The sequence below is a fragment of the Heterocephalus glaber genome, unplaced genomic scaffold (genome assembly GCF_053883595.1).
Source record: "Heterocephalus glaber isolate CG9 unplaced genomic scaffold, H.glaber_assembly_v1.0 deba00000818, whole genome shotgun sequence".
In the NCBI taxonomy this organism is placed as follows: Eukaryota; Metazoa; Chordata; class Mammalia; order Rodentia; family Bathyergidae; genus Heterocephalus; species Heterocephalus glaber.
The window spans coordinates 977,584-999,860 of record NW_028258164.1 but is presented as its reverse complement, the minus strand read 5'-3'; the positions used below and the strand labels follow the sequence as shown (position 1 = coordinate 999,860).

The window sequence follows — 22,277 nt, the reverse complement described above, 5'->3', positions numbered from 1 at the left end:
AGGTGCTCTTTGTCACAAAAGTATCTTCTTTCTCCATCCATTTTGAAAGATAGTTTTGCAGGGTATGTCAATCTGGGTTGGAGGCTGTTTTCTTTTAGGGCTTGGAGTGTGTCACTCCAAGCTCTTCTTGCCTTGATGGTTTGTGTTGAGAAGTCTGCTGTGATTCCGATGGGCATTCCTTTGTATGTGATTTGTTTCTTTTCTCTAAGTGCTTGTAGAACTTTGTTCTTCTGTTGTATTTCTCGAATCTTAACAATTATATGCCTATGTGTAGATTTTTTTTGATCAAGACTATTTGTAGTCCTGTATAACTCACTTATCTGTATGTCAAGTTCTTTTCCCCTGCTTGAGCAGTTTTCTGCCATTGCTTCTGTGAAGTTTTTTTATGTCATCTGCACTCTCTCCTGTTTCTTCATTGACTCCAATCAGCCTTATGTTGTTTTTCTTTGCATCATCTAGCAGCTGCTGGATTGATTTCTCATGTTCCCTTAGAATTTTGAAGCAATTTTTCTTTTCCTGGTCACTAATTGCAATCTTATCTTCTATATCTGAAATTCTGTCCTCACATTTGCTCATTCTGCTGTGTAGACTTTCAGTGGAGTTTTTCATTTCCTGGAATTCTATTTGCATCTGTTTTATGGATTCCTTTTGTTTCGTATGTTGGGATTCCATCATATTCCTCAGCTCCTGTCTAGATTTATTAATCATGTCTTGCATTACGAGCACGATCTCTGCTGTCATCTGAGAAATTATTTCTGATTTCATTTTTTCCAGATCCTCTTTTATTTCCAGTTCAGTGGGTCCAGGTGGTTGAGTATCAGAGTGTTCCATCTCATTTCCCTTTGGGGTTGCTGTAGGTGATCTGGAAGTCTGGTTTTGAGACTTATTCACGTGTCTTCTCATTTCGACTCAGGAGTGGAGTGGGGGTTGCTGTTTGTGCCTGCATGGCTCACCTCCTCTGAGCTGGGAAAGTAGGGACAGCAGCTCCGAAGCCCCTTCCTCTGGGCAGGTAGTGGCGGGATGGATGGTGGCCTGGAAGCCCCTTCCTCTCGGCCGGGAGTGGTGGGCTGGATGGTGGCCCTGAAGCCCTTTCTTTTGGGCTGGCAGTGGCGGGATGAATGCTGGCTGGGAAGCCCCTTCCTCTGGGCTGGGAGCAGCAGGCTGGATGGTGGCCCAGAAGCCCCTTCCTCTGGACCAGGAGCAGTGGGATGGTGGTTCAGAAGCCCCTACCTCTGGGCTGGGAGCGGCAGGATGGACAGCGGCCCGGAAGCCCCTTCCTCTGGGCCCTTTTTTTTTTTTTTTTTTAAACTCATTAGTAACAGGAGTTTCTTGAATTAGATTCTTTCCTAAATTCATCTGAGTTCTGAATTTAATATACTTCCACCTTTCCTGAAGGTGAGCATGCCGGTAATCCCAGCAGTCTTGGAGAATGAGGCTGGACCATCACAACATGGAGCCCAGCCTGGGCAGCTTAGGGAGACCATATCTCAAAATAAAAAAGGGTGAGGGTGTAGCTCAGCGTGAAGACCCAAGAATGCCTTCCTGAGTGCTCATCTCCCGAAGTAGGCTTTTGGTTTGGCAGCTTCTTCCACCATCACATCCTGTCTGTGCTCTGAATTTAAGGACTGTCACTCTCAGGCATCTGTCATAGGCTACACCACTCCGTTGCTGTATGCATGTATACCCACGTCTCCTTCTATTGTCTTGTTACATCAAGGAGAAATCAATAAAGGGTTATGTATGGATGGAAGCACTATATATAATATTTAACTCTCATTGTCTTACATCTATTGCAGTCAGATTTTTTTACTTTGTCACTTATTAAACAACTGTTTTTAAGATTGCTAATAACCTCCATTTATTTATTTATTTTGAGACAGCATCTTGCTATGTAGTTCAGGCTGGCCTTGAACTCACTATGTAGCCCAGACTGGTCTTGAACTCACAGTGGTCTTCCTGCCTCAGCCTCCCCAGTTCTGGGATTACAGATGTGCACCACCATGCCCAGCAATAACCTCCATATTTTTGCTAAATCTCGTTCTTAGCTTTGATTTTCAGCTTACTTAGTGTTCTAGATAATTGGCTGGCTTGCTGTCTCTCTCTCTCAAGGTTTTTCTTCCACTTGCTCCTCTGTTTTCACTCTCTCCATCTGGCCTTTCCTTTTCAGACTTCCTTACATATCAGATCCCAGTGGTGCAGTACCTAGGACTGTGCTCTTGTCCTCTTTTCTTCTCTCTAAACTCACGCATTCCCTTGGTATTTATTCTCTTCCATCTTTGTGGCTTTAAATACCATGTCTTGCTGACAGTTTGCCACCTTGTTTTTCCAATTCGGGTTTCTCCTTTGAATTCCAGACTTATATATCAAATTTGACTGCTCAGCAACTCTTTGAGCTATGAGGCATTTAAAACAATATGTCCAACTCTGACTTGTGCTTAATATCATAGTCTTTCCCATTTCAGTAAATGGCAACTCCGCTCTTCTAACTGCTTGACCAAAAAGCAGTTAACTGGTTATTCTTCTCATTACACACCCAGCCAATCAGCAGATCTTACTTGTTCTAGCTCCAAGTGTCTCCAGAATCTTATTTTTCACCAGTGTTATGACTTTGGTCAAAGCAGCTGTCATCTTTTAACTTAGCATATCACAGTAGCCTCCTGATGAGTCTCTCCGGCCCAGTCCCTGCCCTCCTGGTCTGTTTTAATGCAGCGGTTACTTCTCCAGATATCCTCATGTCCTAGCTCAGGTGTCTTCTCCATCAGATCTTCCCTGGCCATACTCTGAAACTGCCCCTTTCCAGTCACCAATGTTCCCCATTCCCCTCCTTGCATTTTCTCTGCAGCTTATCTTCTACTGTGCCCCACCAGTTTATTTGGTCAGTTGTTTATGTCCCCTGCACTTGAATGTGAGCCCATGAAGAAAATGAGTGTCTGTTGTCTGGTTCGCACAGTGGTATTTGCTCTACTGGCCTGAACAACCTAGAATAGAATGAGGACTGAATTCCTTTGTTGAATGAATCAGCTCCCTCCCTTGTCTGTGCTCAGTTGTTATGTTGATAATGCGAAACAAAGGCTATTGGCCTTATTTTAAGCATTAGTATAATTTTCTAAGGCATGTTTTCAAAGGATGAAGACTAACCCTAATGGTGTGCTCAATAGTTTTTACTTGGAGGCTAATGAAGCTGTAATCTTACTTAAATCAAGGGCCAACTGATAAAGCTATGCCTGGCTCGTATTTTCTGAGTTATTTTAACTTATTCAATCTATTGTGATGGAGTTGGAAAAAATCAACATGCATTAGGGTAAGTTTAGGCAGTTACCAACTTATATTGTATTAAAACATCTAGAGCAGTCATGGAACTAGTAAGATCTCAGATAGCTTTAGTCAGCCACTGTTCTGATATATCAGACAACTTTAACGTGTGTGAGAATGTCCACTTTATTTTGTCCTGAACATCTTTAACAATAAGAGCAAACATGTGCCACGCTCCAGACATACAGCAGAGCACTGTGGAGACATCAGTCATCTCAGTTCCCTTCCCACCCTGTGCAGTAGGTGCTACTTACTGTTCAGGATTTGGGAGATTGAGGAGCTTGCCCAAGGTTAGACTGCCGACCTGGGTGCAGCTGGTGTTTGAATGCTGGTGTCTCCTTGTAGTTTTTTAAGTTCTGTGTGTGGAGGGGTACCTTATATGATGCTTACATTTTATTATGATAAAACTATTTCATTGTATGATGATACTACTCCCTACCTTACTAAATGGCATGCAAATAAGATATGACCATTGAGGGTTTTGGGTTTCAGTATTGCACCCCACCACAGTAGTGCTTTCGGTCCTTTAAACTTGTGAGACTGTCTGCCTTACACAGAATGGCTTTATGCTGCTGTTTTAAAAATTCCTTTTGTCTCTTTCATTATTTTTTGCTACCTCTTATCTATCACTGTTTTATGCCCCACCTCCCTCAATTTGTTGTGTATCTAAGTAAAGCCAATACTTTTTTATAGTTTTGTACTTAATAATTAAAAGTAAGCCACACTTGTGGGCTTAATAGACCTTCCTTATTAGTGCAATCTTAGCTCATGACCCTCAAATGCACTTGCACCCCTCTTATTCTTTCCCAGTATCTTCTGGGTAGTTAAGGCTCAATGAGTTTTTCAGTATGTCCAAGTGGAGACGTGAATGTAACCTGCGTATGCTAGCATTTTGTATTTGACTTCTTTAGGTTTAGAAACATCATCATTGCTGCACATTTGCTGAACATTAGACCAGTTAGCAGGGTCTCTTTTCAAATGATGTCTGTTCTATCAGTATTACTTCAAAATCAACTCCATTTGGCCAGTACAAGTTCATCTGAACCTCACAGACCCTGGCAGGATATTTAGGAGAACATATTCCTGCAAACTGAGCTTTTTTGTGTTTTGGTTTTTTGCACAAACTTAGACCTATTCTACTTTTTTACAATTGAATATGTTGATATCTTACAGTTAATATATATATTTTTAATATTCTCCCAGCATATGAATGGGCTTGTCAACAATAGACACAATGGAAAAAGCCACCATAGTTACCTATTTATTATAGCCTTAGTCATAGCTAACACTTCTGAATGTCTTTTTCTGTACATTATTTCCCTGGTTAAGACATCCTAAAGCGTGTTATGAACATATACCAAATTAAAATTACTTTTCTTATACATTGATGAAAAAAAATTCTTTTACGTTTATACTTTTGAATTATTGAAGTACATTGTCATGTGTTTAGAAATGGACTATTTCTTATGATTTTTTTTTTTTTTGCCTTCCTTATTCAAACCAGGCACAGAAACTTAATTTTTCGTTGTCAGTATTTCCTTCAGAATTTTCTCAATCTAAAATTATTTCTAATACCTTAAGAATCATTGAGCTAGTGGTGCATACTGAACTTTTTCTCTTTGTTGTACTATATAGGTATTTCAGGTCTTGAATGAGAAGAAACAGATATATGCTATAAAATATGTGAACTTAGAAGAAGCAGATAACCAAACTGTTGAAAGTTATCGGAATGAAATAGCTTATTTGAATAAACTACAACAACACAGTGATAAGATCATCCGACTTTATGATCAGTAAGGAACTCTTTTAACTTAAAAATAAAACTTCTTGGCCATAATTTTAGATGAATACTTAGTAAATCTTACTGTAACCTACTCATTTATTGTTTTATTGCTTTTGTTTTTAATTGCAGTGAAATCACAGATCAGTATATCTACATGGTAATGGAATGTGGAAATATAGACCTTAATAGTTGGCTTAAGAAGAAAAAGTCCATCAATCCATGGGAACGCAAGAGTTACTGGAAAAATATGTTGGAGGCAGTACACACTATACATCAACATGGTATTTGGAGTCTGTCCATATATGTAAAGTTAAAATATTTGTTAGTATTGTCATCCTAGAGGAATATGCCTATAGCCTTATTGGCACCTTTAATAAGATGAACTACATAATTGAAAGTGTATTTAAAGATGAAGGAAGAAATCCGTTTCTTTTTGATTTTTGGTAGTACCTCTACTGAGCCAAGTCCCCAGGTCTTTAATTACATTTTATTTTGAGACAAGATCTTGCTAAGTTGCCCAGACTGGTCTTGAACCTGCAATCTTCCTGCCTCAGTCTGCTAGGGTGCTGGAATCCATGTCTGTCACCATGCCCAGCAAACTCATTTCTTAAAACACTGTTAACTTGGGATATAGGACATTAACTCAAGTTCCTATATGTGTAATGCAAAATGTACCGTTATCAGTGTTAATGTAATCTATGATCCTTATCTCCAAATGCTGACACTGTCTATCTAAGACTAGGGTTCGTCCAGGCATCCTGAAAATGTGAGATGTTTACTTCCCTCATTCTCCTAATGATTTTATGTTCCATGACCTATGTGAGAGTTGTTGGTTTCACTCATTTATTCATTCCACAGCCCCTTGCTCTTGGTTCTTTTTAAAGCTTTTCTCTGCCTTTTAAAATAAAACAACTGTTAACCTAGATGACTATAATTTATCTCCTCTTCATTCTCTCTTCCTCTAAGAGAGAATTTGTTAGTGGTTACTTCAAGGCTATGGAGATAGAAGTGTCTGAAGTACTCAGCTCATAGTATCTGGCAGTTGTAATTGCCATTCTCTCTGCTGGGCAGTGAACAGCAGTGGGTAGTCTGAGGCCAGACTGCCTGGCTTCAAGTCATGGCATTGTCTTTTAGCCCTTGTGTTATGTCCTTTGAACAATTTACTTTAACTCAGTTTCCTCCCTTTAAAATGGATATAGTAATGGTACTCACTTCAGCATTGTTATGAGAAATAATCCATTGTGAGTAAAAAACTTAGAATGGTGACTGGCTCCTGGCAAAGTGTTTGAAAGTGTATTTAATTGGGTTGACAAAGTAACCACCATGACCTATAGATTGTGAAATTTTTTGTCTGAAGAGTATTTTACAATCTCTTATATAATGTGTTTTTATTTGAAGGCATTGTTCATAGTGATTTGAAGCCTGCTAACTTCCTAATAGTTGATGGAATGCTAAAGCTAATTGATTTTGGGATTGCAAACCAAATGCAACCAGATACAACAAGCATCGTCAAAGATTCTCAGGTAGGACTCTGAATGGATAGTCAGGCATAACACCATTGAGTTCAGTTCCTTTGCATGTGTGATTTTGCCCATAGGTATGATATTTTCACCTACCGCATGAAACAAAGGATTTGAAATCTTAATAGAATAGATACTATGACTATAAAAAGATTCAAAACCATGGAACCGTGGTCAATACATTTTCAAGTAGAAAATCAACATCAGATAGAAATATATCCAGCAATCTTGAATGATTTTTGTATAGCAGAGATAGAGAAGCAGTAGTACCTGCCTTGGATATCATTTGGTCATGATCTAAAATCAGCTTGAATGTCTGGCTCAGATTTCGTGGTAGCAAGTGAAGAGGGAATTGCAGTTACATTTTTTTTTTTCATTATTCATGAAGTAAGATTGTTTCTATTCTTCCAGAGAAGAAAGTTTTTCTTATCACTTAAATTAGAGAAAAAAATTTTAAGAGTGCCTTCATATTGGAAATGCCATAGTAAATACTGTACTCAGCAACCATTTTTATGATAGGATTAGCAAACTGGAGAAGTTATCCCATAAAAGCTAATGCAATGGCACTGAAGTATGACTAAAAGATAATCTTGATTGGCATAAGATGTGTTTCATGTAACAGATTTCTGATGCAAAAGTACTTTAATCCTAGGAGCAAAACCAGACTGTAAGAAGAATAGATAGGGAGCATGTCCTTAAAACAATTTGATTGGCAGTCATTTCTTTTTACATCCAGTGTATGGCTAGACTGCGGTTTATTACAGGGAAAAAAAAATGTTGAGTTTATTTCAGCACAAAAATGAGTGATAATTATTTCTTCAAAGTTTATGGCCATTAATAGAATTTTAGCCTGGACATTGGAAGGCAGATAATACTATTTGTCTTTTATAATTTTACAAAAAGCACAGCATTCTGAAACCAATTCCTTTTGTTCCAGTTGTGATTTGATCTACAGCTTAACGGTGTTGACAATTACTTGAATTTTTCAAGTGCATCACTAAAATCTATAATTATCCTAGTTTCCAAGAATCTGGCATGTGTATTTTTAAAAATTTAAAGCAGAATGAAATATTTTCATTGATTTGTGTTTCTGTTCCTTGGCAAATAGGTTGGTACAGTTAATTACATGCCACCAGAAGCAATCAAAGATATGTCTTCCTCAAGAGAAAATGGGAAATCCAAGTCCAAGGTACTGTAAATATTTCATTTAATTGGCACCAGTAAACTTTTCACATAAATTTAAGTTCTAAAACTTCATAGTTCATTATTGTACAGAGATCTTGCCTTCTTAAGCAGATTGTCATGGGATTCAATTTCACTTTTATATTGACTTAAGATTGTTCTTTAATGGTTCTTTTACTATGTCAGTCCCTCACTGTGCTCCTACAAGAAATTCACCTAATCTTGGAGCAGTGGTATGTGCCTGTAATCACAGCACTCGGAGGCTAAAGTAAGAGGGTCCCAAGTTCAAGCCCACCCTAAGCAACTTGACGACTTAGCAAGAGCCTGTCTCAAAATTGTAAAAAATGAACAGAGACAGGGATGTAGCTCAGAGTGAAGGCCCTGGGTTCAATCCCCAGTATTGCAAAAAAAAGGGGAGGGGGGCACACCTAGGATATTTTTTGAGTTTAAAATTAAAGGAAAATAAATAACTCTGGTTTGAACACCTGATAATACCATTGAATTAATATCCTTTCAAGGATTGTTTCCTAATTCTTAAGTGTTCGTTTATTATTTGTTTATAAGTTCTACCTTTCCAAGTATAACTGGAATATGTAAAGTTTTCCTTTACCTTTCCACTATATTTCACCACCTCAGTGAGCTTTGTGGTGGCCTCTTTGGTGTCCCTTGTCAGGGGCCTTCCGCCTGTCACGCTACCTCGGGCCCCGGACTAACCCTCCTCTCTGCAGCCCTGTGACCAAGTGGACCTGAGCACACACTGTGTCCTGGGGACCCCTTCTGCCACCATTAACATTGAGAGATATTACTGAGATGTGTTGGTTGTTTACGGTCATTGCCTTCTTTATCTGTTGCTGGATTCTTTGTTTTTTTCCCCTGGTCTTTTCTTGTTTATCCATTAACTTTGCAAATTTCCTGTTTTTAGTGTCTTGTTTTTTCAGCTGTGTCCTATTCATTTTTGTTGAGAATATTCTTGAGTATTTTCTCTACAGCTGGTTTGGCACTCATGTATCTTCTGAGCTGGTCTTTTTCATGGAATTACCTTATCTCTCCATCTATTTTGAAGGATAGCTTTGCTGGGTAAGTTAATCTGGTTTGGAAGTTATTTGCTTTTAGGGCTTCAGGTACTTCAAGCTCTTCTGGCTTTCAGGGTTTGTGCTGAGAAGTCTGCTGTGTTTCTAATTGGTTTACTTCTATGAATGATTTTTTTGTTTTTCTCTGGCTGCCTTTAAAATTCTGTAGCTTTGTTTTTCTGAATATCTGTGAATTTAATGAGGATATACATTGGTGAGCTCCTTTCATCATAACTGGTGTTCTATAAGCATCACTTGTATTTTAAACTTTTTTCTTTTATTTGGGAAATTTTCTTGCATAATTTCTGTAAGTGTGTTAGTGGATCCATCTGTGGTATGTATCTTCTAGTTTTTCTCTAACTTAGCCTTAGAGTGGTCTTCTTGTGGTCATCCAGTAGCTGCTGGATAGTCATCTCTTGTTCTCTTATTTTCTTTTTGGCTTCTTTGAGCTCTTTGTTGTCATTCACTATTTTGTCCTCAATATCAGACATTCTGTCTTCACATAGGTCATTTCTGCAATGTATGAATTCTCTACTGTTTTTTATTTCAGGTATATCTGTTTGATATCTTTTCAAGGATTCCATATCCTTCTTGAATCTGTCATTCAAATTTTGAACTGTTTTGGTTAGATCATCCAGTCTTTTACCTATTTCCCCGAAATTCACCGTAGGAATATTGAGTATAATTACTGTGAACTTTTGGTTCATTTCCTCTTTGAACTCATGTATTTTCCTTCATCCCTTCTAAAAACCTTTCATAGATTTCTGCTACCTGGTATTTGTTTTCTTCTCCCTTTGTGATCCTCTTGCTCTGCCTTGGGAAAGTTGGGGGGTGGGTGTTCTTCAGCGATCTTCTATTTCCTTGTTTCCCAATTCTACTACTTATTTAAAATTATATATGACCCCTTTTTTTTCTTTTTTTGGAGGGGGCAGGTTACTGCAGGTTTGGGACTAGAGAAGTGGGGAGAGTTTGTGGCTTATGTGGAGATAATGTAGGATGTTGCCTCACTATGAATAATTTTCCACTTTATGAATAATTTTCCAATTTGTGTGTCCAGTGTTGGTATTGACACCTTCTGTTATTTACTCTGAGTTCAGTCTATCCCTATGCTTTGCTGAAAGAATTGTTTCTATATATAACAGCACCCACAGATTTAATCTTCTGACACTTCTGTGTGATAGTCCTTCCAGTTACACTTCCCCTCTTTGTCTATCCTATAAGCACACTACGACTGTTTATTATTTGGGGTTGCTCTGCAGTGAGATAGTTGAGGTGGGCTGGGGAGAATGGGTGTGGTTGGATGTCTAGTGTTAGGCACTAAGGGCAGGGGAGTTTGAAGGGGAGAATAGTGGTGGGTGAGAAAACATAGGAATGGGGTCTGATTTTATTGTGTACTTTAGTTGAGTTGAAGATTTAGTACTGAGAGTTATTGGAGGATATTTTGTGGGGGCAAAGGTGCGATACGGGAGAAAGGGAGTTCATTTTGTGATTGAGGAAAGCTACATGGTTATCAGAACTTGCTGATAAGGAGGACAGTAAGCTAGGTAAGATATGGAAGAGCCAAAGGCTTAGGAAGGGGAGAATTGAGGAATTATACTAGGGAAGATAGGAGTGACTGTGAGGGAGCAAGGTATGGGGAATTTAAAAACTTGGGAGGAGTTTACATGGAAAAACAACCAAGAAATGTGTTCATAGTATTGTCTCAGGTTTTGAGGTGAAGAAACTAGGTAAAGAGGAGAGATGAGAGGGAGAACCTAGACACAGTCAATGAAAGAACAAATATACAAGAGTAACAACCTAATAAACACGTGAAGCCATAAAATAACATAATATAACATAACCCCACATTACTAAATAACTAATAAGAAACATACAGAGACTTAAAACCAGTAAGATGTCTCAGAACACAGACTAGATATCCAATGAGACACTGCATATGTGTTTCCCAAATAGTTTCTTGGCCAGAGTCTGATTGCTCACACCCCAATAATTCCTCTGATCCCTCCACTGCAATACTGAAGTTAACTCAGACTCAGGCCCTCTTTCTGCCAGGTTGCAGGCATTCTTGCAGAGTTTGATCCGGTCCAAGTTCTTGGGTTAGAAACTCTTGCTGTCTCTCTCCCTGGGTGTGATAGTGGATTCAGCAGACAGGTTCACTGGGACTGAATTGTCCTCTGAGTCAGGATTATTCCTATGCAGTCAATTCAGCTACAGCAGTAAAAGGCTAATTTATTACAGTGGCGCCTGTCAGGGCTTGTTGAGAAATATCATGCCATCAGGTCCTGTTTTGCTTCTCCCTTTAGCAGTGGAAACACAGTGCCAATGTGAGCCTCCATTCCTGTGTGACTCAGGCTGAAACTGGTGTCTCAGCGTAGGAACCAAGTCTGTGATTGCCAGTCCCTGCCTCTCAGTGGAACTCCCCCCCAGTCTGCTCTCCAACTGCTGCAGTCTCCCGTGACTGTCCTTCCTCATCCACTCTGGGGACTCGGCAGTGTGAAGCAGCCATGGGCTGTTCTGGGGCCCAGGTTCAAACACCCAGCCTTCCCTGCAGTGGCGTCCCCAGCTGTCCTCAGGACACTTGTACCACAGTCACTCACCAACTGTTAACTGGAGGGCCACTCGGGAAGCAGAGTCTCACTTTCTTCCTGCTGTCCCCAACTGCCTGAGATTCTCCTGGTCCTGGTGTAGCTCTCTGATTCTCCGGGAGCAAAGAGGTTGTTAGTTTTACTTTGCCTCCTGGCTGGCAACACACCAGCCACAGTTGGCGACACTGTGGTCTCCTCTGCGGCATGGTCCACCTCTTTCTGTATCTCTTCATCCTATATTTTCTTCTCCTCTGTCGGTTCCCTAATGGATTCTGTGTATCCTTCTCTCACTTTGGTTCCTCTCCAAGCTGTTGTTTTCTAGACTAGACACTGTCCTGGTGAAGCTAAGTTGCTGGCACTCATTGCTCTGCCATTTTGTCTCCAATGAAGCGCATCTCTTAATAAAATAACCAAATATATGGAAACTAGAAAAAAATGTTGGTTATGCAAACTTTCACAATCAGTGCAATTTAATTGTAATTTTATAATTGTGATTTTAAGTAATGATATTCTTACATGTTATATTAAAATAAATCAACTTGTTTGTTTGTTTGTTTTTCCAACTTAGATAAGCCCCAAAAGTGATGTTTGGTCCTTAGGATGCATTTTGTACTATATGACTTATGGGAAAACACCATTTCAGCACATAATTAATCAGATTTCTAAGTTACATGCTATAATTGACCCTAATCATGAAATTGAATTTCCTGATATTCCAGAGAAAGATCTTCAAGATGTACTAAAGGTAATATTAATAGTATATGGATAGCCAGGGATTTAGCTCAGTGGATCCACTGCCTGCCTTGCAAGCGCAAGGTCCCGAGTTCGATCCCTGGTACAAAAAAAAAAATAGTATATAGATATAGAAAGATAATATTTTATATAATTAATCATTTGCTTAAAAGAAATAGCTGAAATGATTGGAATTTTGTGACTGACTTTAATGTAACTGGCCTATTGAATTGTTGACTAAACTTGATTTTAGCATGCTTAGTTTACTTTGAATGTGTTTCAAAATGTAATGCTTCGGGGTTTTGCAAAACTGTATAAGTAGGTATCTAGAAAGCAACTTCTGTAATATGATGCAATCTAGAAAAGTATTTGGTCAATGCCCCATAAAAAATTCTGATTTATAAAAACTAATCTTTATTTTTATAGTGTTGCTTAATCAGGGACCCTAAACAGAGGATATCTATTCCTGAGCTCCTGGCACATCCATATGTTCAAATTCAGACTCATCCAGGTACTGCTTTAAAAATTGTTTATTACTAGATTACTACCAAAAACAGCCTATTAATTGTAACAAAAATAAGAATGTGAGTTGGCTACTCTAAAGAAGTTGCTGTTATACCAAATAGTAAAGTAAATAAAATCGCCTTTCTTTACTTGCTCACATTCACCTGTACTTGACCAGGATAAGATGCTGCAATCAATGATAAATTATAAGAATGTTAGTTATTGTACTAGTAAATAGAATGTATTTTTAATGGACTTGTGTTTTGCTTATTGGTATCAATATGTTGCTGATTATGTTTACTTGATAGGTAACCAAATGGCTAAGGGAACCACTGATGAAATGAAACATGTTTTGGGCCAACTGGTTGGTCTGAATTCTCCCAACTCCATTTTAAAAGTTGCTAAAGTAAGTATGTCTATTCTTTACATTAATTTTAAATAAAGCTTTGTATAATTTAGTGAGTTAGACACTTAAGTAGGTAACCTGAAAAGTTGGTATAATCACTACGTTAGTTACTACATTTCTGCATTTAGATACTTAACATGTGCTTTTTGACAAGTACAGATTTGTTTGATTTGTATTTATATTTTGAATATAGCACATTTCAGAGTGGATTGTCATATAAGGTACATCCAAAAGATTGCTTTCCTGACTCAACTGGAATAAATTTGACATAGCAATCTCTTTTAAACCACACTTTCTCAATACCATTCTAAATGTAGGTTTTGAATTAATTTCTATTAAGCCACACACAAGTTACAGTATTTGTAATGTATAATGGCTCCTGTAAAGCAGTCCATAGCAATTGCAATTATACATTTCTCAAAGCACAAGTTTCAAGCTTTTCAGCCACCCAATACCTGTTTATATTTATGCATGATTGTTTGATTTCCATATCATCAAACTCTTTAGTCATTTTTAGAGCTTCATGAATGCTTATTGACCAACTAGTTTAGTTATCAATTATTAATTATACATTTCAGTTATGACATCATTATAAAATTATGGGAGCTTGAACTAATGACACTTAGCTCTCTGGATGGGGTGAAGTCAGTTTAAGTTGCTAAGAGCTTGGACACATTTCTGCAGGAATTTGTTACACATTCACTATTGTATGTGCATTCATATGCCATAAGGAAGTTTTCTCTTAAATTTATTTCAAGTGCTGATGGCCAGTCAATGGCTTCAAGAGTTAAAGTTGGGCAAAATCTCTTATAATTGCTCTTTATTTCATATTTTTGTGTTTTAAATTTACACTAGAACTTTTTATATTATTCAGAACTTTTTATAAATAAAATTGAAGTGGATTAGTCACTTTTATCACTGAGGTTATGTATTCCTTGAGGGCAAAGAGATCTCTCTTTATAAATTGTTAGGTGAGCCTTTCTTTATTAAAAACATAAATTTCAATATACACTTGACTGGTTTATTCATGGGTTCTACGTCCTGGTTCTAGATGTGGAATCAACCATCAGAAATTCCAAATTTTTAAAAATATTGCCTGTGTACTAACAACAGTTTTTATCACATTTACTTTGTATCTGGTATTATAAGTAATCTAGATATGATGTAAAGTATATAAGAGGATGATGTACGTGTATGCAAATATTACATCACTTCATGTAAGGGTCTGGAACATCTGTAGATTTTGGTATCTTGGAATGGAGGTTCTGGAAGCAGTTCCCCATACATACCAAGGATGACTACAACTAATTATACTTATTTATATAATACCTTTTCCCCTGTAGTACAGGGAATTGAGCGAGGGTGCTGTATCAATAAGCTATATCTGCTGCCCCTTTTTATTTTTTGTTTTGAGACAGTCTCACTAAGTTGCCCAGGTGGGGTTCAAACTTGCAGTACTACTGCCTCAGCCTTCCAGAGTGCTGGGATTACAAACATATGCCACCATATATGCCCAGTTTATAATACTTTTTATTGTCTTGTGTTCATTAGTTTAAACATCATCTGAAAATATAAAGTTTTCTAATTTACATATAGGAATTTAAGTTTAAGAAAAAAGGGTTCAAGAAAGCCTTGAAGATTTATATATATGCTTATTAATAGCTATGTTATATTTATTTTATGGAAAGATTAAGCTGCATTCCATGATAGCTAATTCTTAAAGACAAAGTAGGTGTTTAAAAACTTATCTCCAATCATTTATACCATAATTTCCCAACTGTACAAATAAGAAATAAATTTATTGTATTTAGAATAAGTCAAATAATCTTTACTAAACTGATAATACATTGAACTAAAAAATTACAAGAGATATGTGTTTCTAATTTCAGACTTTATATGCGCGCTATAGTAGTGATGAAAGTCAGGATTCTTCATCCTCCAAGACTTTTGAAAAAAAATGGGAAAAAAAATGATACACAGGTACTCATACACTGTCGAATAACACTATAAAATATATGGGACTGTTACACTCTTGATTCTCTGTGGAAATCTATTCCTGAAAACAACTTCCTTTGAAATGTTACCAGCAAAAAATGAAGTAATTACCCTCAAAAGAAAACTGTAAAAATAACAACTACTAATGGCACTGTATATATTAAATTGTAAAATTGTTTTCTCTGTTTCGTCCTTTCCTGTAAAGTTCATCTATTTGATAGCATTCACATTTGCAAGAGTGGGTGAGCATCTGAAATATATTTTGAAGAACTATGTAAATAAAGCTTTATAGCATAAAGTAACACCAAAAGTTCAAAGTTGTCAAATTATTTTCTTCATGCAAATATATTGTTGGCAGGGTGACAGAATTCTTAATATATAAAAATTGTCTTAAGGAGAGACTTGAGAGACCTTCAGAAATGAACTTTGAAAACAAAACAGCCAAAGGGTTTGAGTTCCTAGATGTCCTCATGGTTTATGGCACCATAGTTTTAGTGCTGTGTGTGGCTTGGGTCTTGCTTTGATCCTGCATCATGCTTAACTTTGTCATGTTCAGGGTAGTATGCTGGATTCTGCTGTGTAAGTTGTGTAGGGCCGGCCCTCATTGGATGGCTTGTTTGGTAATGGTTAACTATAAATATGGTCCTGGAGAGTTTTTTGTTGTTTGTTTGGTGGTGTTAGGGGTGGAACCCAAGGCCTTGCACGTACTAGGCAACCTGAGCTACATCCTTAGCCACACCTAGACTCTCTTGTCTGAATCTAATAGTTTAAAGGTACAAAATTGAATATCCCTGATCTGAACATCCAAAATTTTGAGAGCCACCCTGACACCCTACACAGTAATTTTTGTAACTGACTGCATGTGAAAGACTGCAGTCAGAGCATAGGCATACTAAAAGTACTGTATCAGATTATCTTTGGGTCATGTGTATAAGATATTCTTGAAACATAATGTGTGTTCTAAACAAATTTGTGTTTAGATTTGTGTTGAATCCCCAAGAATTTCATTGTGTATGTGCAAATATTCCAAAATCAGAATAAATCTGAAACACTTGCAGTTCCAATCATGTCTAGTAAGGGATACTCATCAACCTGTATTATCACATAGCATTCTTTTTTCTCAATTTTTAAAAAAGCTTTTGATAGACTATTCTTTAAAGCAGTTTTGGATTCACAGCAAAGGAGGGCATAAAACAGAATGCCCTTGTATCCTTTGCCTTCACTCACAGACACCCTCCCTCTGCATCAGCTGTCCCAGCCCCGACCTTCAGACCACAGTGGCTCATTAGTTACAGTCTGTGAACCCATGTTATCCAAAGCCCGTAGTTTACATTAGAGTTCACTCTCAGTACTACACATTCTATGGGTTTGGGCATGTTTAATGATGACATGTATCTACCCAGGGTGATAGAAAATTACAATGAGTATTTTTCTTTAGCTTTTTAAATTATTATACTAAAAGACATTCATTTCTACCTCTCAAAATACTCCTCCTCACTTTGAATGCATGTATCCCATCATTTTTGCCACTTCAGAAGCAGTTCTGGAAGTCCTCTTTCATGAGTCTCTTTAGTTGCACTGTGATGGCTTCCTCCATGTCCTAAATTGACCTTTCATGATCATTTTTCCTATGAGAAAGTTAGAAGTTGCATGGTGCCAGATCTGGTGAATAAGGTAGATGAGGACACACTGTAATGTTTATATAAGCTGCCTTTCTGTTGGATGGCACTTGGCAACAGTATTCACTATACTTTTGATCACATCTTTTAAAGACACTCATGAAAGAGTGCCAATAGAAGTGGCAAGAACAATGGGATAAGTGTTTGAAGCAAGTGTATTTTAAGGCAAATAAATGACTATCTGTCTTTTATTATAATAAAGTTTTTAAATTTAGACATTCACCGTATTTTTTGATCTCCTCTTATACCATGACATCATGGAACAATTTTGCTGCCCCAAGAATCCTCAGTGCTTTGTCTATTTATACTTCCCTCTCCTCACACCCAACCCTTGACAGCCACTGGTCTTTTTACTGTCTTGGTTTTTATTTTTTATTTCCCAGAAATGACATAGGTAGAATCAGAGAGTGAAAGAAGCCCTTTCTGATCAGCTTCTTTCACCTAATAATATGCGTGTGAGCTTCCTTTGTGTCTTATGGCTGCCTAGCTCATTTCAGAGTCTTTTACTATTTCTGTGTCTGGATGCTACCCTGTATTTATCCATTTATCTACTTTTCTTAGTTACTTTCTTTGTCACTGAGACACAATACCCAATACTCGCGAGTTAGAGGAGAGGCTATTTTGGCTCACATGTCAGTCTCTAGGAGGCTAGCTCCAAGACAGGATGTCAGGGCGTAAGAGAGCTGGTCACACGGTAGCCAGGAAGCAGAGAGAGTGAGGGGAGGAGCTGGGGAGGGAGTCTAACCTTCTAGGTCATACCTCAGTGACCTGAGTAAGCTTAAGCTGGAGTTCGTAAACCTCATGGAAAAGGCATAGTAAAATCCAATCTGGAAGTCAGAAATGTATCTTGCAACTCCCTCTTTAAAATGCTGTTAATTTTTTTTTAATTATCTTGAAACTACTGTATATATAACCCATTTTTTAAAATGTTTGTCACATTAGTGTTGTGGACATTCTATGAGAGAATTTCACAGTAGTATCTGTGGATCTAGAATAAATAACTCAATCTGTAAATATTGCTATTGTAAGGGCAAAATAGTCCAACAGGTACAGTAATGGAACCCACCAGAGAGACCTTGTTGGGCTGGCTGGCTGTTAGAATAGCTGCTGCCACAAGAACTGAGTTTTCCTACATGGGCCACAGTCAAGGACAGTCAGGACCCTGTGCCATCCCGGGATTAGGAAAGAAAAGGAGGGAGGAAAGGCTCTTCTTTCACAAGAATGCTCTTATACAGTGGCTTTCATAATGAAGCTGTCTTCAACTATTCACTTCCTTGTATAATGTTTACCTATAAATACTGCTGGAGACATGCATGGTTAGTAGACTAACACAAAACTTTCCAAATCTAATGAACACTATACGGAACTCATTTTTCAGCCACACTTTTTTTTTTTTTATTGGCAAATAAGAAATCTTCATATAGTAGATACATTTTATGGAGAACACTAAAGTCTAAAATAGTATTTAATAGGTGTGTATACTTTATTATTGCCAAATCTTAAAATTTAAACAATTTTTATTGCCATAATAATTTACCATATTCTTGTTGAGGGTAACTATTCCCATTAAAATAAAACATTCTGCACTAGGAAAAGTGCCCATTTGCAGACAAGCCTAAGGTTTTCTGTGGATTGCTGGCAGCATTAGGCCTTGATTTTTTTTTTTTAGATAGAGTCTCACTATGTGAGACTGGCCTGGGACTCATAGCAGTTCTGCCTCAGCCTCCTGAGTGCTGGCATTACAGGCATGTGCCACCACACCTGGTGTAGGCCTTGATATTTCTTTAGCCTTGAAGGCCTTGTACAGGAAAGCAATTTTTTGAGAACATGCCTAGAGTCAGGAAAAAAGTATTTCTGTAATGAAATAATGATCACTGAATGTAGATTTACAAGCCCTGAAGTATGCCTAACAGTAGCCAAGATTCTGAGATAAACTCAGAATCCATGTCGATGTTTAGTCAATCAATTACTCAACGTTGTTACCTGTGCACATGGCTTTTTTTGTTTTTAAACCTTTTTTTTTGGTACTGGGGATCGAACTCAGGTCCTTGCACTTGCAAGGCAGGCACAGTGCCACTGAGCTAAATCCCCGGCCCTGTTTTTAAACCTTTCTGCAGTACCTGGGATTGAACCTTGGGCCTTCTGACTGAGCTATATCCTCAGTCCTTGTTTTAAAACAGTATTTTGAGACAGGTCTTGCCAAGTAGCCCAGTCTGGGCTAGAACTTTAGATCCTCCTGCCTCAACCTCCCAGAGTGCTGGGATTGCAGGCATGTGCCAGCATGCATGACTGGCTTTTCTTAGGGTTAGAGGTCCAGGATATTCCAAGGGACAGGCCTCCCTGCTCAGAGCCTCCAAAGCTGCAGCCCGCTCCCCACCCTGGAATAGCTCACTGGACATTTATTTGGCTTTGGGGTAGAATCACCTGGGTAGCTTCCTAAAAGCATTCATGCTGGCATGGTGGCACATGCCTGTGATCCCAGCACTTGGGAGGTGGAGGCAGGAGGATTGCTATGAGTTTGAGGCCAGCCTGGGCTACATAGGGAGACCCTGTCAAAAGAAACCAAACAAACCTAAAAGCATTCATGCTAGCTGGAGCACAAACCAAATAAATGGGAAATAGTCCCTCCCCTGGCCATCCCTTGGGAGGAAGAGCTAGGCAGGAAGCCCATGCTGGTCCTGGAAACAGGCTGACAGGCAGTTCCTGTTCTCGGGCATCTCTAATGTGGGGGGCGTGGGCACTGGAGCACCACTACTGTGGGGACATCCTTGGGTCTGGGGACTTCTGGTCTCACAGGAGTGGCCAGAGGAGGCTGAGCAGCCTCCTTGACCAGAACTCTAGTGAGTTCCAAGGGCAGGGCCCCTATCTGTGTGGCTGTAAAAATGATTCAGCCTTTAATCCACAGGCTTGTTCTAAGGAAGAAATTGAAGTATGGACAGAGAAGACAAAAAGATCCTATTTTTCTAAAACCTAAGAAATATTGAGAATTTGACACTAAAAGCACATTTTTATCTTTGAAATTCAGATAAACAACTAATGCCTAGCAAAAACTAGCAATTTTGGCTACTTCTGTTAAAATACAACAGAGGGAAGCTATTTAGACAAGAGGATAAAATTGTTAATGTTTTATATCCACCTGGGGGCAGCTACCAAGCTGCATAACACTTTAGGAGTGAATAAGCCAAGTTTATTGTGAGTGCAGAAGTCACACATCAAAAATCATTGTTTGGCCCCTGCGGAAGTCAGTATGGAGTGTGATGGGGCATTAGTGTAAATCTGAGAAAAGTCCTCTCTGGAGGCCTGCAGCCCTGTCCAGTAGCCACTAGTCACAAGTGATATTTCCATGTAAACGTATTAAACTGCAGTTGTGCCAATCGTATTTCAGGTGTTGAGTGGCCACATGTGGCTATTGGCCGCTGTACTAGAGCACAGATACAGGAGGTGTTCATTGTCACAGACAGCTGTTGTACTGGCCACTGTTCTAGAGTGACTCCAGCAACCATCATACTAGTAAGTTTCAATACTGTCTCATTTCCAGGTTAATCTTGGTCTAATTGGCTTGTACATTATCTAGTTGCAAATCATATTTTTAGTTTAACTGGTTCAGTTATAATTAAAATAATATCATGAACATCCTTAAGGGAATCTTTTTACTCATTATTGCTTTTATCTCTTAGTTTCTAGAAGTGGAAATTTTTTGGTATAGTTTAGGGTTTATTTTATTTTAGTTTTCTAGGATTTATTTTTAAGACTTTGATACACAGGACTAAATTGTTCTCCAGAGAGATTTTAATAGTTTATATTACCAATAGCCAGGAAAAAGTTCTTTATGTTTTCCTCATTTTTGTCAGTACTTTGTTATTTTCGGAAATCATTGCTGATCTCATTAAACAAAATGTTCTCTTTTTTCTAGAGCTTTTTGGTGTATCTCAACTGAATTTAAATTTTCAGTGTGCTTTCATAAGTCTTTTGAGTTTTCTCATTTTCTTTTTCTTGGTGACTCTGTTGTAGATATTTTTGTTGTTTAATCTCATCTTTTCTTAATGATTATTGCAGGCATTTAAGAACACTTATATTTTGAATTTCTTAAAATGGAAAACAATTATCACATGGTTAAAAAATATAAGATAGTTATAAAATGAAGTAAGCTTCCCTCAACACAAGTCCCCTCCCCTCTCCAGAGGCAACCTGTCGGCAGTTCTTTGTGCTCACTGAGAAGTCTTTGTAAATCAGCATTGCATGTTACATATGTGCCTATGTATGTGCATAGTTATACATATATAAAACACACACTGGCGCTCATAATCTAAATTTTGTGATTTTTTTTTTTACTATTCTTGATTTTTTAAATTTAATATTTCCCAAAGATACTTCCTTAGATCTACCTCACTCTTCACTAGTAACAGTAACTTGTGATATTAATATAATGAATTTTTTACCTTCAAGCTTTGCAATGGTTCTCAGTCCTTTGCTATTATAAACAGTACTACAATATATTACTTTGATTTGAATTTGTACACAAGATTCCCTATAAAAGATATAACTAGTGAAAGGATCTGTATGTCAAAGTCTATGTGTGCGTTTTGTTGATGTTTTGTTTTCTTGATCAAAATGCCTCTTTCCTTGTGCCTGAGGTCTGAGTCCCTGCTGTCTCTTCCAGATGAGCAAGTGCTCACCCGCTCTCACCTCTGTGTTCTCCTAGTCATGAATATCTTGATTTCATAATTTTTACTAATTGACTTTCAATTAACTTTTGTTGCATAACAAATTACACCTAAAATTTGGTGCTTTAATACGGTGAACAATACAGTGGACCCTCAGGTTATCACCACTCTGACATACAAACAACTTGGGTTATGACCGGAATTTTAGTTTAAACTTACAACCAAAGTCTTGAGTTACAATCCACATGCTGGCCGCTTGTGCTTCCAGATGGTCTCAGATACAGATTTAACCCTTAAACAGTTCTGGAAGAAACATTACAACATACTTTTTTGTGTGGGTTTAATTGAAGAATCCTGGGCCAGTGTCTCTCTGAGGACATCTGAGTTCTCCCTGTATACAGGAGAGAGACTTTGAAGGCTGTGTAGAGGAGCCTGAGCCTTCATTGACCAACTTGAGTTACAACCACCCCTTGGGAATGAATTCTGTTTGTAACTCAAGGGTCCACTATCTCCCAGTGTCTGCAGGTCAGCAGGTACAGGTTCAGGGTATCCGGGTATCTTGGTTCTGACCCTCTGGTTACATCCAGCTGCTGCAGGGTGCGGTCCAGTCTGAAGGCTGCCTGCAGCCCAGGCACCTGCTCCAGCCCTTTCCCTCACAGGTTTCTTCATAAGGCCACCTGAGTGCGCCAGTGAGCAAGAGACACCCAGACGGAGCCCACAGCACTTTTGCAAGGTGACCTTGGAAGAAACATTTCTTCATGTCTGGCCATGTTTGTTAGAAGTGGATCCCTTACTTCAGACCTAGGTGTTCATTTGTGTGTGTGTTTTTTTGTTTGTTTTTAAGA

General features: G+C 38.3%; 1 protein-coding gene across 6 annotated transcripts in view; it reads left to right on the top strand.

Annotated features, from left to right (window-relative positions):
• Nucleotides 1-15,399, top strand: part of Ttk (TTK protein kinase) — a 53,097-nt gene extending 37,698 nt beyond the window's left edge. For all 6 annotated transcript variants that reach the window (XM_021243763.2, XM_021243761.2, XM_021243762.2 and 3 more), the window contains exons 15-22: nucleotides 4,948-5,105; nucleotides 5,225-5,376; nucleotides 6,494-6,618; nucleotides 7,724-7,804; nucleotides 12,021-12,197; nucleotides 12,611-12,695; nucleotides 12,997-13,094; nucleotides 14,984-15,399. In XM_021243763.2, coding sequence (XP_021099422.1) covers nucleotides 4,948-5,105; nucleotides 5,225-5,376; nucleotides 6,494-6,618; nucleotides 7,724-7,804; nucleotides 12,021-12,197; nucleotides 12,611-12,695; nucleotides 12,997-13,094; nucleotides 14,984-15,067 — 960 coding nt within the window. In that variant the 3' untranslated portion in view covers nucleotides 15,068-15,399. The remainder of the gene's footprint in view (nucleotides 1-4,947; nucleotides 5,106-5,224; nucleotides 5,377-6,493; nucleotides 6,619-7,723; nucleotides 7,805-12,020; nucleotides 12,198-12,610; nucleotides 12,696-12,996; nucleotides 13,095-14,983) is intronic.
• Nucleotides 15,400-22,277: the final 6,878 nt, after the last annotated feature.